General features: G+C 44.0%; 2 protein-coding genes across 3 annotated transcripts in view; both read right to left on the minus strand.

Annotated features, from left to right (window-relative positions):
* The window catches only part of nek11 (NIMA-related kinase 11), a 44,945-nt gene extending 41,202 nt beyond the window's left edge, over positions 1–3,743 (minus strand). Inside the window, exon 1 of the mRNA XM_084556915.1 lies at positions 3,442–3,743. Within this exon, the coding sequence (XP_084413041.1) occupies positions 3,442–3,599 (158 nt within the window). The 5' untranslated portion in view covers positions 3,600–3,743. The remainder of the gene's footprint in view (positions 1–3,441) is intronic.
* A 3,302-nt stretch (positions 3,744–7,045) lies between these two features.
* On the minus strand, positions 7,046–17,674 carry cmtm7 (CKLF-like MARVEL transmembrane domain containing 7). 2 transcript variants are annotated; one of them, XM_084556935.1, is made up of 5 exons: positions 17,531–17,674; positions 16,728–16,904; positions 16,144–16,242; positions 15,192–15,270; positions 7,046–14,480 (listed from the first exon to the last, which is right to left on the minus strand). In XM_084556935.1, the coding sequence occupies exons 1-5, from the start codon at positions 17,639–17,641 to the stop codon at positions 14,467–14,469; spliced, it is 480 nt and encodes a 159-aa protein (XP_084413061.1). In that variant the 5' UTR covers positions 17,642–17,674; the 3' UTR covers positions 7,046–14,466. The 2 variants fall into 2 exon arrangements, with proteins under 2 accessions (XP_084413061.1, XP_084413060.1); XM_084556934.1 differs by having other exon boundaries at positions 7,046–15,270.
* Between the last annotated feature and the right edge of the window lie 189 nt (positions 17,675–17,863).

The following is a 17,863-nucleotide window of genomic DNA, read 5'->3' on the forward strand; positions in this document are numbered from 1 at the left end:
TTCACTCGGTGGTCGAAGCGTCTTCATGTTTAAAGATCTTTATTCCTGAAAGGATGACAGACGGACAGGCCGAGACAGAAGTGGACGGGAGCTGCACGACCGTCGCCATGGAGACCGCATCCAGACCCAGATGGACAGCCGGGGTCACGGACCTGGAGCTCTGGTTTGTTGGTTTTTGGTCCCCGAAAGCTTCGTGTTATTATGATCTCAGATCTCAGAGACTTCTGAGCAAACGCTGAAACGCTGACGGATCGATCAGAGTCTAAATTTATCAGAGGGGGGGGGGCTGTAAGATGGTGAAAGGCCAGAGATGAAAACTCCTGACACTGACTCACCATCTGCTCTCTGAACAACTCTGAACGTCGTCCTTGAGCTGCAGCTCGTCCTGACCGAGTGCCGCTGAGCAACACACTGAGACTCAGTCTGGAGTAAAGTTTGATTTAAAGGTTCAGGACGACTGAGACAGTCAAAGATCTGAACCAGCTGAGAGGAGAAGCTTCAAGTTAGCGGCTTCAGCAGCTGATAAAATACATTAGCAGCTCTTCTTAGCTTCCTAGCCTCCATGCTAACAGTATCTCTTCCTAGCCTCTCATTCACAGCCCAGCTCTGTTGCTGGTAGATATCTGATGTTGGTGTCTGAACCGTTAGCTGCTAGCATTTAGGCTAAAGTGTTTACCACTTTCTAGTTTTTCACCATTCAACCCTGGAGATGTCTCAATGACGTCAACTTGCACCGTCCTCTTCTTCTGTGGTGGTTTGAAGACGCTGACTGGATAATTAGCTCCACCTGCTGTTCACCTTGATGAACCAACGTTTCAGAGCTGCATCTTTTCTCTTTGGTCAGTTTTCTTAAAAATGAAACCAAGTTCCTGAAGTTTTCATTTGATTTTAATTATAATAGTGTTCATGTTGTGACTTTGAGGTTAAAGAATGAACTTATTCTCTGTTTGTGTCTCATCTCTGTCGACACCATTAAAAGTAGAAGAAGCTGTTTTGGGTTTCATTTATTTTCCATGAATGTTTTTCCTCTGACGTCCCGTGAACTCGTCATTAACCGTCGATCCATCAAACCTCTGGTATGTAACTCTGTCTGATTTATTCACTGAGCTCCGAGGCAGCACGGAACAACACAGAACAATACAGAACAATACGGAACAATACGGAGCCGGAGAATCTCCCACTGAGACGCCATCCAAGCCCAGAGGACACACTGAGACAAACGTCTTCATCATCATCATCACCGCCTGATGTTAAGAAGCTGCTGCTGAGAGCAACACAGTCTGTTTAGTCGTCTTTCAGTTTGGTCGTGTTTCTTTTCTTTTAAATAATAATAAAGTTTGGAGTCCGTTTTTCTTCGGCTCCAAAGCCAAAGGTTCCTACTGAAGATGTGAAGCTGTGACGAGTTTCAGTTTTCTGCCTCAGATCTCGACATAAAGAGATAAAAATGATTCACAACGTCACAAACACGTAGGTTCATTTTAAAAAGGAGCTTCATCATTTCATCTTCGCTTCCAGGAAAAGCAAGCAGTTGATGTGAGGAAACCCACCAACATCTCAGAACTGAAGTGGTTCTGTTCTGAGGAATGGGCTAAAATTCCTCCAAGCTGCTGTAGACCACTGATCAGCTGTTACCAGAAACATTTAGTGACAAGGAGGTCACAGCAGATACTGGAGACAAGGAGGACATGATATGTAATATTGGCTCACTTTAGTCTAATACACTGGTTGAGTTCTCTTTGTCTAGTTTCAGGACTTGTGTGAACATCTGTTGATGTTTTGACTCATTTTATGTAGAGATATAAAACATTATAAAGGATGCTAAAACTTTTCAGCAGTATAAAGCACAGAACTGAAACTGTGAGTCTCTCTGAGGTTGCTGGTTGAAATCCCTCAGACTCTCTGTGATCTACAGCTCGGACTCTGAGCTCTCCACGGCCCAGATTGTGTTTTCTCTGCTCTCAGCTCCACAGACAGAAACTCAGAAACATCTCAGCGTTAATCAGAGCGTCACACTTCAAACAGCCTCTCACTGTAGTTGCATAGCAACCAAGGAGGAGGAAGAGGAGGAGGAAGAGGAGAGCCAGAGAAAAACCCCTCTCAGAGCAAATCATAGCAGAGACCCAACGGACTGAAGGAGAACACGTTTAGAGCCTGGTTATAAATTCAGACTGTAAATAATAATAATAATAATAATTAATTGACACTTTCTGACTCAGAGTCATCAACGTAAACTAAACACTGCTAAAGATTACGCTTCAGAAGAAGAAGGTGTTTAACTTTTATTTTAGACTCTTGTTTATTTATTTATTGTAGTTTTTAATACTTTCCTCTGTTAAAGTACGTTTTCAGAATAAAACCTTCAGTTTATTTATGTATTTATTTTTTTACAGTGGTTCGAATCTGAAACGTGGAAAAGTGCTACAGAAATAAAGATTATTATAATTATCAGGTTAAAACAAGAGTCAGTGATTTAATTTAAAAATCAAATAAAACCTTTATTTTTGTAAAATCTGCTTCTTGTTTATTACGGAATTTATTCCTAAAATATTTGTTTCTTGAAATAATAAGAATATTTTCTTATTATTCTTTTTATTTCACAGCCAGAAAATCAATAAATGACCAATAATCACTGAGACCCTCTGGGTTTTATATAAACTATATATTTATATAAATATATATATTTATATAAATATATAGTTTATGTTCTGGTCAGTGACAGGAAACAGTCCAGGATGAACAGATGAACAGGTCGATGCTGCCCCCTAGTGGACAGTCTGCAGAACTATCTCTCTCCCTCTGAACACAAACACAACTCAGGACTCTACTGTGACCTCTGACCTTCATCATCATCATCATCATCATATTTTGCTGATTAATTAGTGATCAACTAAAACATCTTCTAGATCAGATAGTAGAAAACACCCTGATAGCAATGATATCATTCTGAACTCATTCAGCAACCCCTTGACTAGAACTGGACCAAGAGTTTAGAGAAATACCACAAAGGTTCTAGTAACAATAGAACCAGGCCCACTCTCCATCTGGACATGTGGAGAACCAAAGAACCCAAAGTGTTCCACGTTGGGTTTTTACCTCTTGAAAGTGAATCTGGCTACAAAATCCTCCTGATTCCACTACAGGAGGCAACGTACACACAATTCAACCTTTGGACATTTTATTTATCCTGGACATCATCACATTCTACCATTGTGATCATTATACAATACAGAAGAAACCAGTCACCAAGGCATGCTACATATCAATGCTAAGCTAACATTATTATCTGTAGTACCAGCATTAGACCACTAGATGGAGGCAAAGAACCATGTATGAAACTGAGTCACATGGTTCAGATTCTATCAGTCTAGTCACCATGTGGTTGATAGTTGATGGAGGATCGGTATCAGCAGCTCTGAGGTGCTGAAGTGTCAACGTACTCACAGCTCTTCTCCGTCTGAGGCTTTCAGATCCCGGACCAGATAAACCGAACCGAAGCTTCCTCGGCCCAGACTCCGCAGGATGCTGTATCGCTTAGCAACCACACCGTCATCAGCGGGGGTCGACGCCTGGACCGCCTCCACCTCCTGGAACCGGGGCATCCCGTCACCTCACCTGAGGACCAACGACGTGACGGCAGCATGAAGAACGAAGAATGAGACGGACTGAACTGAACCAGACTCATGATGGAGGGATCACTGAGCAGAGGCCCTGAGGCCTGTGGACCATGTAGCCGTAGGGTCAGACCCACTCAGGGGACCTTTGTAGAGGGAACTACTAGCATGGAGGCTAGGAAGCGCTACTATAATCGATGGTAATTACACATTATATTGTATTAATTTCACCGTAAACACCTAAACTTCTCCAGTTTAATCAGAAGGCAGAAACTTTACTTTGAAAAGCTTTCACTAAAAAGAGAAATGCGGAATTTTATTATGAAGGAATGACCGGAAATGAAAAGTATGGTATGAAACGTTTGTCCGATAATGGATCTAAGGGACCGAGTCGGTTGTTTTCATGACTTTCTAACATATAAAGCGTGTCAGTCGTTCATTAAACATAAATTACACGAGTCTGTGTCTGAGTGAACGATCAACGTTTAGTTTATCAGCTGATCTCGATCCGCTCGTTGGAGGAATCTGATAATAACACCGTGTCCGATAATGGGTGCATGCTCTTACGTCTCTTACTGAGCTCCGCAGCGTCTTCTCGCGATAGTTTGGTTCTTTTAAGTCTCTCTCTCTTTTTTACAGTAAATCAATAAACAGTGTGATGTGAGGCCCGGTGTGTCGTTTACCTGCAGCAGGGTACCACACGTGAACTTCCGTGTTTGACTCGTTTCCATGGAGACTGAACACAGGGTGTTGTTGGTGTCTCCTCCAGCAGGTGGCGACATTTCCTCAGATCAGATTCTTCAACTGAACTGATAATAAAACACAAACCAGACATTTAACGACACAAACTGAAGAGCTTCAACTTGTTTATTTATTATAGAGTTTATTTTTATTTTATTGCTTCCTTTTTCATCCAGTCGTACGTCTCCATAGCAACACATTCAACGTCCTCACCAAGGATCCTGAAGTGTCTCCAGACTGAGGAGTTAGATTTAATCTAACCATGAAACCACCACACACACACACACACACACACACACACACACACACACCCCTCCAGCTGCTGAGTCCAGGAAGTGAGGGGGGGCCTCCAGGGGCCCGAGGAGTGACTCACACTTCCCACCCCACCCTGCCCTCCGTCTAACACAAACAAACACTTTCTCTCTCTCTACATAGTTTCCAGGTTGTCTACACTGGTTTACATTCATGACGCTGCTTCCCGCCACAACATTATGACCTCCTGGCTAATATAGTGGACTCCTCTTCCTCCTCCTCCTCTTCTTCTTCCTGGGAGGTAGGCTACTGACCCCTGTAGACCAGGACCATGGAGATGTTCTGGACCACTTGTCCAAGTCAAATCCTTCCACTGGAACATTTTTCATCAGCTCTGAGGATAAAATGTTCAACCTCCTGCCTCATGTATCTGCTCACGGGTAGTGGTCATAATGTTATGGCTGATTGCTGTATATGAATAAGGATGCTTGAGACGAGAAGAAGTGGGCGGTACCAAATTTAACTGATCTGGACCAATGGGAGCCACCGATCCACAGTTCCCCAAACGTTTCCCTGAAGGAAACACCGTCCACCACTTTGGTTCCTACCCCAGATCCTCCATGACGATCATGGGCGTGGTAGTGGGGGGGAAAGGGGGCCTGACCACCCAGGGCCCGAGTAGGGAGAGGGCCCATGAAAATCCTGATTAATTAAATAACTAATTACTATTTCCTCCATTACAACACCGTTACCGTTACCAACAGTATAATGTGGTGTTTACTTGTGCTGTCAGCCAGAGAGAAGAGCTGAAGGTGGTTTTTTTGTTTGTTTGTTTTTCCCCCTTTGGGGGGGGGGGGTTACTTTTTAAAAGTAACATGCCCAACGCTGTCGATGACACATTTTGTACGTTAGTACACAAACCAGATGTAGCCTGACGTTTACAGGTGTTTGAGCACAAGTAGACCAGATGCATCCATTCAGGTGCCCACATAGCAGAGACATGTGGCCCAGATCTGGCTTGAAGCCGGCACAGGTGGCGTTCAGTCAGCATTGGCATACGGCATGTGACCTGGACATGGCCCAGATGTGGCAAAGGCGAACTGTCTTGACTCTGGCAGACAGATGTGGGCCACTTGTGGAGTGTAGTATTCAGCCCACATATCAGATTAGACCTCTGGGCCACATGATGTGAGGCCGGCCACATCCGGCACACATGTTGGATGTAGCCGGATGTGGGCCACGTAAGGGCCGCAATTCATTCATGCATGTGGGCCAAGTGCAAGTGGGTTGTGTGGCCCATCACTGGGCCAGACCAGTTTTGCTGGGATGAATCCGGCCTCACATCATGTGGCCCAGAGGTCTAAGCTGATATGTGGGCTGAATACGACACTCAACAAATGACCCACATCTGTCTGCCAGAGTCAAGACAGTGCCGCCTTTGCCACATCTGGGCCGTGTCCAGGTCACAGGCACTATGCCAGTGCCAAGTGAACGCCACCTGTGCCGGCTTCAAGCCAGATCTGGGCCACATGTCTCGTACATTAGTACACAAACCAGATGTAGCCTGATGTTTCCAGGTGTTTGAGCACAAGTAGGCCACATGCATCAGTTCAGGTGGTGAATGAAAGAACCAGTTATCAATATAATCTGATCTGATTTTAGCTTAAAACCTGATTTATGCTTGTTTATTTATAAATAAATGCCCCCAATTTATTTATTTATTTATTATTTTTGTTCGCTTACTGGAATGGACAGGGGCCCACTGACTGAGTGTATAGGGCCCAGAATTTGGTGCTACGCCCCTGATGATGATAGGAGCGTCAGATGAACCCAGAAGAAGATATGAGGGTTACCAAGGCAACCAGAGCCTGCCTGAGATGTCCACTAGAGACCAACTGTCCTCTACAGTTGGACATGGACGGCCAGAGAATTGGTTTAGATGTGGGCGGGAGTTTAAGCAGCATTAGCTGCTTTAGGCTAATGTTGGTTAGTGTAGGTTAACGTTAGCTGGTTATGGCTAATGTTGTTTAGGCTAATGTTAGCTGGTTTAGGCTAACAGCTGGTTTAGGTCAACACTACTCCACCATGCTGCCTGAAGAGCCAGATGAACCCAGATGGAGCAGTTTAGACGTAGGCTGTATTTTCTGGACAAACAGAAGCAGAGCTAACTCCACACATGCACTAGAAATATTTTGTTGTAAGGATTACCAAGGCAACCAGAGCCTGGGATGTCCACTAGGGACCAATGGTCCTCTATAAAGACATGGAGGACCAGCGAATCTTTTCATATTTGGACGAGGCTTCTCTGGTCCCCGTCTCATTGGTTTGTGTTGAATTCCACTTATCTGTATTTTTTTAACTTTATTTTTTTTATGTACTTCCAGATTCAGATTCAGATTCATTTCGTACAAACGAGGCAGATGAGGAGGCAGAAATGGTGCGATGAGCCTTTAATTCACAACATGCAACAAATCACAACTTGTAAGTTTGAACACATTTTTTAAAAAAATGTAGAAAACCAACACAAGTCATGTGAGCTCTCTGTCTGTGACACTGAGGAGGTCGTCTCTCTTCTGACGTGTAATAAAATCACTTCAAGCAAAGTCACCGGACGCGTCACGCTCTTCGGGTTCTGGTGGAACCACGTGAGCGACCGATCTACACAGCAACAGAACATCAAGGCACTTTGGAGAAAAACCTAAAGGAACCTAAACTACCAGGGAGTCTGAGTCCAGCAGGCTCCTCCTGTTTGAAACAATACTGTGTTGTTGTTTTTTAATGCGTTAGCTTTCACTAGCGCTCAGCGTCACACAGACTCTCAGTCGGACTCTTGGACAAAATGTTCTGAGCGGCTCTGAAGGTGCTGAATGATTTGAAATCAAAAGAACTTCCGCTACTCTCAATACATCCAATCAAAGACGGCACCTACTGAGTCTACAGGCTTCATACTGACGTTAATGATACATTTTACACATTTAGCCTCTTTTAACAATCTAAGAAATTGAGCTTTAAAGTTTATTTATAGAAACAGACGCCGTCAAAAAGACGCATCTACTGGGGATGTCCTGATCGGTACTGGGCTTCAGTCAAGCCTGATCCTTCGGTATTTGTTTTAGGTCGGCCATAAACCAAAACCACGTCCTTGTTGCCTCAAAACATCTTCTTCTTCTGTTTTAATGGCGGTTGGAAGAAGAAGAACCAGAAGAAGAAGAAGAATTAGTAGGAGTATCTTTCTCTCAGTAATCTACAGACTGGACTTCAGTCAAGACTGATCTGATTTTAGTTATTTGTTTTAGGTCCATCATAAACTAAAACCACGTCCCTGCAGTGTAAAAACTTCTTCTTCTTCTTCTGTTTTAATGGTGGTTGACTAGCTTTGACACTAGCCAACCGCCATTAAAACAGAAGAAGAAGAAGAGAAAAGTTTCCTGGAGACAGCGTCAAGGAGAAACATCTTCCAGAGAGGGTTAGGGAGTTTATGGCAGCGTTGGATGACCAGAACATTTCTGGAGTAGAGAACACAAGGTACCAGCTACCCTCTCCACACTACATTAACTTTGACTGAAAGATTTATTGGACTGAATCCAGTCCACTCTAGGAGAAGACAAGGAAGACAAGGACAGACTTTAGGAAGCTACAGGAGACCAACTCTAGGAGAAGACAAGGAAGACAAGGACAGACTTTAGGAAGCTACAGGAGACCAACTCTAGGAGAAGACAAGGAAGACAAGGACAGACTTTAGGAAGACACAGGAGACCAACTCTGGGAGAAGACAAGGAAGACAAGGACAGACATTAGGAAGCTACAGGAGACCAACTCTAGGAGAAGACAAGGAAGACAAGGACAGACTTTAGGACGCTACAGGAGACCAACTCTGGGAGAAGACAAGGAAGACAAGGACAGACTTTAGGAAGCTACAGGAGACCAACTCTAGGAGAAGACAAGGAAGACAAGGACAGACTTTAGGACGCTACAGGGGATGAGGAGTAAAATAAACTGATCAGGACATCCCTAGTATTTACCGATGTTTGGATCCTTTCTTGACACGTCTTCTTTGACTTCTAAAGGTCTTCTCATTTCTAAATCTCTATCTAAATCTTTAGGCTGTGACGTTTCTAACTTGGGACTTGTTTGAGGTTTCTTGAGGACACTTCTTCAGTTCAGCAGAAGCCACTTGGACGAGTGGTGAAACATTTCCCTCAAACCTCAAACCAGCTGACTTCCTTTCTTTGAGCTAAGTCTAAACTTTCCTACAACGACCGACGAGCAGCAGAGCGACTGAAACGTGTGACATTCATGCAGGACTGTGTGGATCAGAGCTAATCAACTTCAAAACTAAAAGTCTCCAACACAGCAGTGACAGCAGCATCATCAAGCATCAGCAAATACAAACAAGGCCAAAATAAATAGTGTAAACAGTCTGGTTTGGTTTCGCTTGGATCCAGAATCAATCAGAAATTCATCGTGGATCCACGCAGAGCGGTGGATAAAAGCCAAAAAACAAAAGGTGCAAAAACAGAAAAACATATTAAAGTATTAAAAAGTTCAACAATAGAAATACAAAAACTCCAAACAGATCAAATGTAAATCTGATTTTTTTCTTTTTTGTCCAGTGATACACAACAGATGCTTCAGGTCCTGGTTCACGGTAACGTCAGGGAGGATCATTGAGAAGTTTCATCAAACACAAATAAAGCTTCATTAGAGGTTTCTACACACTGTGTGACTTCAGGCTGCATCAACAATCCTGGGAAACTCCGTCAGTCCAGAGCGGCTAGACGAGTCCAACGACTTCAGAAACATGACCACACGCTGCAGTGATGAAGATCTGAACAACTGACTGATCTGAAAGTCTACAAACTAAGACCACATTCAGAGGCGACTAGTTTATAGTCTGGTAAGAGGCCTCTTCAGAAAAGTTTATATGGAGTTTATATGGATATTCTTCTCCAGCTAATATCTGCTGGGCCAATCAGATTGTTTTAGGGCGGGGCTTAATGTGGTGATGGACAGAAGTGTAACAGTAGTCATATACGTCATGGAGTTGGTTTTGTTTACAACTAAACGCCTGCTAATTAAGAAATTAGATGTTTTATTTCCATTATTGTGTCTGTTGTCAAAGACACTGACTGGATGGTTAAAGGTTGGAAAGAATACGTCACATAATTCATTGCTCTAATTGGTTGGAGGAGTATCCAGTTGATTTGCACTGTACTGGAGGGCGTTGTAGTTGCCACAGATGTGTCCACAAATGTTCATTTGGGTTTTCCAAAACGTGCTTGGGTTGCCAGTCGATCACAAAGAGACTGACAACCATTCATGCTCATGTTCACACACAATGAACTCGACACGAACGTCCACCGACGACCGGCAGCGTCAAACCCAGAACCTTCCAGCTGAGAGGCCTCTGACCAGCTGATCTACTGATCCTGACTGGCCTCAACCAGACTGTTGTTCTCTTTGTTAAAGCAACACATACCGAGCTGTGGTCAACAGACAATCTCACTCAGGCAACGTGGATGAACACCAGATCACAATTTCTGAGTAGAGTGAAGATGAATTCATGGCGTTTGGGTCCAGGTTTGAATCTTTCTGCCGTCGTCACACAGTGTGTAGAGGAAAAACAAAACAACCCGTCTGAGTCTAAACATTCAGTTTGAATCCTTCGTCCTGCAGCTGAAACTTTTTCTCCTTCAGAGGAAACGTTAAGACACATCACTTGGAGATTTTTTGGCATCTGATCAATAAGGCAGTAATCTCAGGATGATCGTTTCTGTCTCTGATCGGCAGAAAAGTTTCTTTCAGCTTCTGACAGATTTAAAAAAGTTTTAGTCCAACAAACATTTTATTTTCTCAGAGCGGAAATAATTTGTGACGACGTCTCAAATCGACTGCTTCAGTCTCATCTGGTCCATCACAGGATAGACAGCAACATTACACCTGATCATGTTGAATGAACTGATTCAACAAACTGAACAAACTGATCGGTTCCTTTGACGTATAAAGTCTCCAGCCATCATTTTGAAAATTGGTTGGTGGTCCCTCAACTTCTTCAACTGAAGATAACATCACGTTCACATCCATCCTGGTCTCACCTGTCCACCTCTACGTCCCTGTGTCTCCACCTGGTCTTAATATAAATGTGTCTCTACCTGGTCTTAACATAAATGTGTCTCCACATGCGTCCCCAGCCAGCACTTGAGATCTGATCTCAGTTTGTGTGTCTGTAAATCAGCAGCGCCATCATGTGGTCAGTAGAATATTGTAGCAGCTGCTGTCTCTAATGGATCTCTACCTACCGCTGGATCAGAACCATCAACAGCTGATTGTTGTGTGTCCTCCATTTCCTCAATAATAAGAAGTGTCCTTATCGTCTAATTCTACAGCTTGTTCTAAAATATGGATCATCTCTTAACTGAACTCCTCTTCCTCAGATCAGCCCTGTTGAGTAGGTGGTCTTTAATGTGACCCAGGACTCATTGTGTGTTCACACTACCAAAGGAAGGAGGTCACATGTGTCCCAGACCACCTCCACATGTGGACTGACACCAGATCAGTGTTCACACCTGGACTCTAGAGACCAGATCAGTGTTCACACCTGGACCTGTTTAACCTGGACTCTAGAGACCAGATCAGTGTTCACACCTGGACCTGTTTAACCTGGACTCTAGAGACCAGATCAGTGTTCACACCATAGTCTGTATATAAATATGGACACCACGTCTCCTCTTCCTCTCATTGGTCAAACTGACTCTAGTTTCCCGGGGATACGGGCGGCACCATCTTGTGAGTTTGGATCCAGAGTCTGATCAGTACGGTCTGAGGGCGGAGCCACGTGGAGCCGTGATATTGATGCCCCGCCCACACTTCCTCCAGACTCACTCATGTTTTAGTTTCATTAATACTACGCTCTGCTCTACCTCCACCTGTTACAAGGAGATGTGGTCGCCATTATGTCACATCCTGTTTCTAGAGCACCCAATAACTAAAACATTCATCAACATTATATTAACGACCTAAAATGACAGAAACTATCCTTGAAAATAAATATCTGATGTGTATTTTAGTGTTTTAGTTTGGCCCAAGCCCCGCCCACTAACACAGAGGAGGTGGAGCTTATGACCTATACTGCAGCCAGACACCAGGGGGAGCTCTACTTGATTTGACTTCACTTTAGAGGAGCTGTTCCTCCTTCTTTATGTCGTCTATGGTTCACACGTGGACTTTAACCGGGACCCTAGAGACCAGATCAGGATGGATGTTAATGTGAGGTCAGAGTTTAGTTCACTGTGTGATGTATCATGAAGCAGACGATCTGAGACAAACCTGTGCAGCGTTACACTCACGGAAAAACTGGAATTACAGAGAAAAAAAATCAAACAAATTCATTTCCAGTTTTCCTCCTAGCTTCAGCTGAACGTCACGTCTGTCTGAGATGTTTGAAGAACCAAAAGATAAACTTCATTTTTATGCACAGATCAATAATCAGTGAGAAGACTGGGACATGCAGAGATAGTGTTCAGGCCAGGAGAGGCACTCTGAGAAGTGTTTTGTGCTTTAACAGGTTTTACAGTTTAATGACGAACATGCTGTGACTCATCATAACAGACCGGATATTTAGAGCATCTTCACTAATTAATAATCTGTGCTGACTCATTGAAGCTGCTTTACTTTGACCTTTTATGACACTTTGACACAGCTTTTATTTTGAAGGCCACATGAACATTTTACTGAATTCAACTGATTTGTGTTTTTATTATTTATGTATATCAATCTAAACGTGCAGCGTTACAAATCCACTTCTTATTAAACGCTTCATTAGTTTGTGCACATGTTTTAATTAACTCTTCCTTAACGTGCCTTTGAGTTTCTAATCCTCTGATCTGATTCCTCACCTTTAGCTCTGCTCTCTGGTTCAGACTCATGTGCTTTTTGAAGGTGAAATGAAAAGTGAACTTTACTTCAAACGTTAACAGTTGTTGTATTTTTTTAAAGCACCAAAAAGTTTTGTAGAAGTCTGATAGAAAAAACTGGACAGCAAGATGAAACTGTGATTTAATTTAAGACAGATTTTAAGCAACTTTAAAAAAACATAATTGTCATTTCACCATTAATATATTAAATCTATGGCACACTCTGTCTTTGGAACACAGCAGAGGAGATTTCAGTTTGAAGGATTTATTGTGACGCTTAAAAGGTTTTTGTTCTCTACAGAACTTTCTACATTTCTTCATAAAAATGACTCAAAACAGCAACAGATATTCACACAAGTCCTGAAAGTAGACGAAGAGATTATTCTGTAAAGTGAGCCAATATTACATATCTGTGAGGTGTTAAAGTGAGTCTACAAGTTTATTTCAAGGACTGGACTAAAATTCCTGAAAGACGCTGAACATGACAGATCAGCAGTTACCGGAAACCAGACTCTCAAAGATATCAACTAATCATAAATAAATGTACAAATATGATATTCTCTTTGTCTACATTCAGGTTTTGTGTGACGGTAACTTTTATGGAAAAGGTAGAAAAGTTGGAAGAGCACAAAAACGTTTAAGCGACACTTTATTCTTGGTGTTGGACTCAGATTTACTTGTTATTAAATCTCAAATGTAGAATTAAAAAGAAAAGGCTCTCAGCTTTAAACCTGGTGCTTCCTACTAAAGACAGAAATCATTAAAAGCGCCTAAAAAACATTAATCTTTTTTGATAACTGGCTCATTAACTGTTCAAAAAGTTGTTTTTAATAAACTTTTCTTTCCTGGGGACTATTTTCAGCACATTTGGTGCTCTAGTATTTCAAGCGTGATTTAAATAGCATTGTGGTTTGTATTTCAGCTTTTATAATTTGCATTATTGTGTCTCTACTGTGATGCCTTTTTAAAAAAAGTGTAAAGTTAGCTTAGCATAGCATAGAGACACAAGTAATGGAAACACAGCTGAAATAAAGCAGAACTATTCTCTAATATCAGATTAATTCACTAACAATAAAAAGTGTGTAAATGACCTCCAGACGTAGCGTTAGCACTTCTTTGTTTCTGTGTTTGTTTGCATTGTTAGCATGCTAACATTTTACGTAGTTTGACCGAATTTCTTTTAGCATGCTGTTGTTTTTTAGCCCCTGAGTAATGCTTTATCATGCTAACGTTAGCATGCATGTTATTTTCCAGATAAATATTAGCTTGTTTGCTAGTGCACTTGAACGATAAGAGTATTTGAACGCTAACATTTCAGTGTGCTAGCAAACGTTAGCATGGCGAGCTAACAGACATTTCAGAAAAGTTTAATTGGTTTTGCTGAGCCAGAGGACATCTTCAAAAGTCGAATAAAAAAAGTTGGAATGGATAAGATTGTTGGCTAACAAATCAAGCTAATGAAGCTAGCGGCTGTAAACCGGCAGAGACGACGCTGAGACGACGCTGAGACGCTGAGGCTGCAGGATTCTGGAGACATTTATGGCACAGGAAGAGGAGCTGCTGTCTGAGATTAAACTGAGATTAAAGAAGAAATAAACATTTAAAAACGTGTCGATGCGTTTCAGGGGAAACGGTGAGAAGCAGCAGGGATTATGGGAAATGTAGTCAACAGTAACTGGTGGCTGATTGACACTGAGCACCTTTTCATGTGGGAATGTGGCTGCAGAGGTTTGACTGAAGGATTATTTACTGTCCCGTCTGTGATGGGGGGGGGTCAGGAATATTTACGGCTGATCTCTGGTCCTGGATCAGAGCTGCTGTTGTTACCTCTGCAGTGACTTTATAATCCAATCAGGGTGATTATCCAGACGGTTGCTGGGCAGAAAATTGACCAGGACACAGCAAAACTGCAGACACAGCCGTCTGCTTCCTTCATGACGGATCAGTGTTTACATCACAGCACCTGGAAGGAAAGAGGAAGGAGAGCGAAGAGGGAGGAAAGAGAGAAAGTTAAAATAGTTTCATCATGTGGCTCTCGGTCACATGACAGAAACAGAAACTCATAATGGTTTGATAAATCTTCACTACATTCCTTTCAGTTCCTCTTTTAACGGCTGATTAGCTTGTTAGCATCGACAGCATCTTCTCTACTGTACCATAAACGATGAGGCCTCTCGTCATGTGACCGCGACAGGATACAGATTCTACACTTGAACTATCTGAATCCGTTTTATGACATGTGACGCTGAGATGGACTCCAGATTAACCCCTCAGTTACAACAGAGCTCTGCCTTACAGGGAAGACCCAAGCTAGGAAGAGCTATGATTAGCTGGAATGCTAGGAAGCTAAGGAGTGCTACTACTAGCTGGGAGGCTAGGAAGAGCTACTGTTAGCTTGGAATCTAGGACGCTAGAAAGAACTTCTATTGGCTGGAATGCTAGGAAGCTAGAAAGAGCTACTATGAGGTGAGATGTTAGAAACCTAGGAAGAGCAACTGTTAAGAAGCTAAGAAGTGCTACTGTTAGCTGAAAGGCTATGAAATTAAGAATTACTATTATTAGTTGGAGGCTAAGAAGCTAAAAAGAGGTTTTCTTAGCCTCCTAGCTAAGAAGATAGGAAGTGCTACTATTAGCCTGGAGGCTAGAGAGCTAGGAAGAGCTAGGTGGCACCCACCAGCATGAGGTCCACAGACCACACTGAAAGACGTCCACAAACTAACGGCCATCAGGAACGTGGCTATGAATCCAAACACCTGAAACACAAACACGTCAGGTATGAATCGTTTCAGCTTTAAAGGAAAAAACAAGAAATGAATATTTACAGCAAAGGCTCGTTAAAGAAATGATCCAACATAGGCCTGGTCCAGAACCCACGGCAGCATCCTGCCTGGGGGATCTGAAGGTCTGAAGGTAGTCAGGTGAGGTCAGGTGAGGTCAGGTATAGTCAAGTGAGGTCTGGTGTAATCTGGTATAGCCAGGCGTAGTCAGGTGTTGTGTGGTCAGGTGTGGTCAGGTGAGGTCAGGTATAGTCTGGTGTTGTCAGGTGAGGTCAGGTGTAGTCTGGTGTGGTCAGGTGTGGTCAGGTGTAGTCTGGTGTAGTCAGGTGTGGTGTGGTCTGGTGAGGTCAGGTGAGGTCAGGTGTGGTCAGGTGAGGTCAGGTGTAGGTGTGGTCTGGTGTGGTGAGGTCAGGTGTAGTCTGGTGTGGTCTGGTGTGGTGAGGTCAGGTGAGGTCAGGTGAGGTCAGGTGTAGTCAGGTGAGGTCAGGTGTAGTCAGGTGTGGTCTGGTGTGGTGAGGTCAGGTGTGGTCAGGTGAGGTCAGGTGAGGTCAGGTGTAGTCTGGTGTGGTGAGGTCAGGTGAGGTCAGGTGTAGTCAGGTATGGTCAGGTGAGGTCAGGTATGGTCAGGTGTAGTCAGGTATGGTCAGGTGAGGTCAGGTGTGATCAGGTGAGGTCATAGTAAAGTATGAACCATTCCTAAAGGATCAGAACGTTTCTCTGGAACAGATTAACATCAAGGTCTTTATCAGACAAGGACTTCCTGTGTAATCAGAGGCAGGATGGACGGGGGGAGGAGCAGAGGTCTCACTCTGCCTCTGATTCCAGGAACCACACTGAGAGCGTACGCACCGAGCCCACCACCAATGCCGACACTCCTCCGCTCTTCACGGCGGCGACGATGGAGGCGATGAAGAGGAGGACGCCCCCCACCGAGTAATGGAAGAACTCCTGAAACACATTCAGCAGAAGGTTTGAAGAAGAGACCCCCCCTCATCCTGACCAATGACTGGGCTCAGGTACGTCACTGTTACCATGGAGACCAGATAGAATGATGTGTTTACACCTAAACATCAAGTCACTGTAGAACTACATTAATGGAGGATGAGGAGGAAGAAGAAGGACAAGAAGACGAAGAGGAGGAGGAAGTACAAGAAGAAGAAGAAGAAGTAGAAGAAAAGAAAACGTAGAAGAGGTTGTAATAGTACAGGAAGAACAGCAGTAGAGGAGGAAAGAAGAGGAGCAGGAAGCAGAAGAAGAAGAAGAAGAAGTAGAAGAAGAAGAAGTAGTAGTATCTCCTCCTCCATGTTTGTGTCTGTGTTTCCATGGTTACCGGTCACTAACAGCTCGTTGATTGCGATCATTAGAGGAACTCTCTAATCAGCTGCTCGTGTGGTTACAGAGCCTGATGACGTCACTTCCTGCGGGCGACTCACCGTCAGGGGCCAGTTGATGCACGGCATCTTCCCCTGGAGCCTGAACAGGTGCATGAGGAGGAAGATGAGGAAGGCGAAGAGGAACCACAGCACCACCACCTCAAAGAACTGGAACGCCGCCCAGCTGGGCCAGCCACGAGCACAGTGGACGCAGAGGAAGGCCACCAGGAGGGCCAGCTGGACACGGGACGGGACGGGACGGGAGACAAGAGACGGAGACAACTCATCACACAGACGCTCATGTCTCTGTGTTCTTATGGGGTGGGAGGGTTGGATTTTTTGTTCTGTTTTTGCTGTTTTTAGCCTCTGTGAGGCACTTTGTATTGCTTTTAATAGGTATGAAAAGTGCCATATAAATAAACTTGATTTGACTTGATTTGATTAAAGATGGACACACTGATCATCTCCTACTTCATTTAATCTCAGCTTATAGTTTGTTGGCCCCTGGGGGCCCCTTAGGGAGGTCCCCTAGTGTCAGTCTCAGCTCATTGCCACTGCTGTAGTTTCATGTTGTTTATCTCAGTTACAGAATAGAAACAAATAAAATGACATCGTTTTCTGTTTCTACTTCAGTCTGGGGGGGGGGGGGGCTCACTGTCTCTGCCCAGGGGCCCCGCTGCTTCCTGGCCCGCCCCTGCTGCTCTCAGCCCATCAACGTGAAGTCAATAACAACGTTAACCTGTTATTAATTAGCTCTAATTAGCTCCAGCTAGCTAACCTGTCCCGGGACTGTCCGTGTGGACACACCCGGGCATCGACGCGGACAGCCCGGCCACAGTCCCCGCTAGGAGCCGTACTCTCACCGTCTGTCCGATCTTCAGCAGCCCCGGGATGGTGCGGGTGTAGCCCGTGTTCAGGACGCTGTCCCCGGACGTCCTGGTGGTGGTGGTGGTCGTGATGACGGTGTGGGACATGTTGACGGTAACGGGCGCCGGTAAACGAGTCGGTGAAAGATGTTGATGAAGTTCTAAACCGCAGCGGAGTCACCGGAGACGTTAAGAGTCCGAACCACCGCCTCCGTCAAGTCACACCGGATAAACACGACCGCTTCCGGGAAGTGCTTCAAAATAAAAGCATCGGGGTTTGATTATTAAAAACAAATCAAAAATAAATTAAAAATACAAGGGGCTCTGACT

Source organism: Chelon labrosus (genome assembly GCF_963514085.1).
Source record: "Chelon labrosus genome assembly, chromosome: 12".
NCBI lineage: Eukaryota > Metazoa > Chordata > Actinopteri > Mugiliformes > Mugilidae > Chelon > Chelon labrosus.

Excerpts from the sequence above, each read along its gene's own strand:
- cmtm7 (XM_084556934.1), bottom strand. The coding sequence starts at position 17,641 with ATGTCCCACACCGTCATCACGACCACCACCACCACCAGGACGTCCGGG. Across the intron at positions 16,905-17,530 it reads TGCTGAAGATCGGACAGACG|CTGGCCCTCCTGGTGGCCTT; the intron begins GTGAGAGTACGG and ends TCCCGTGTCCAG. Across the intron at positions 15,271-16,143 it reads CGGCATTGGTGGTGGGCTCG|GTGTTTGGATTCATAGCCAC; the intron begins GTGCGTACGCTC and ends TTTGTGTTTCAG.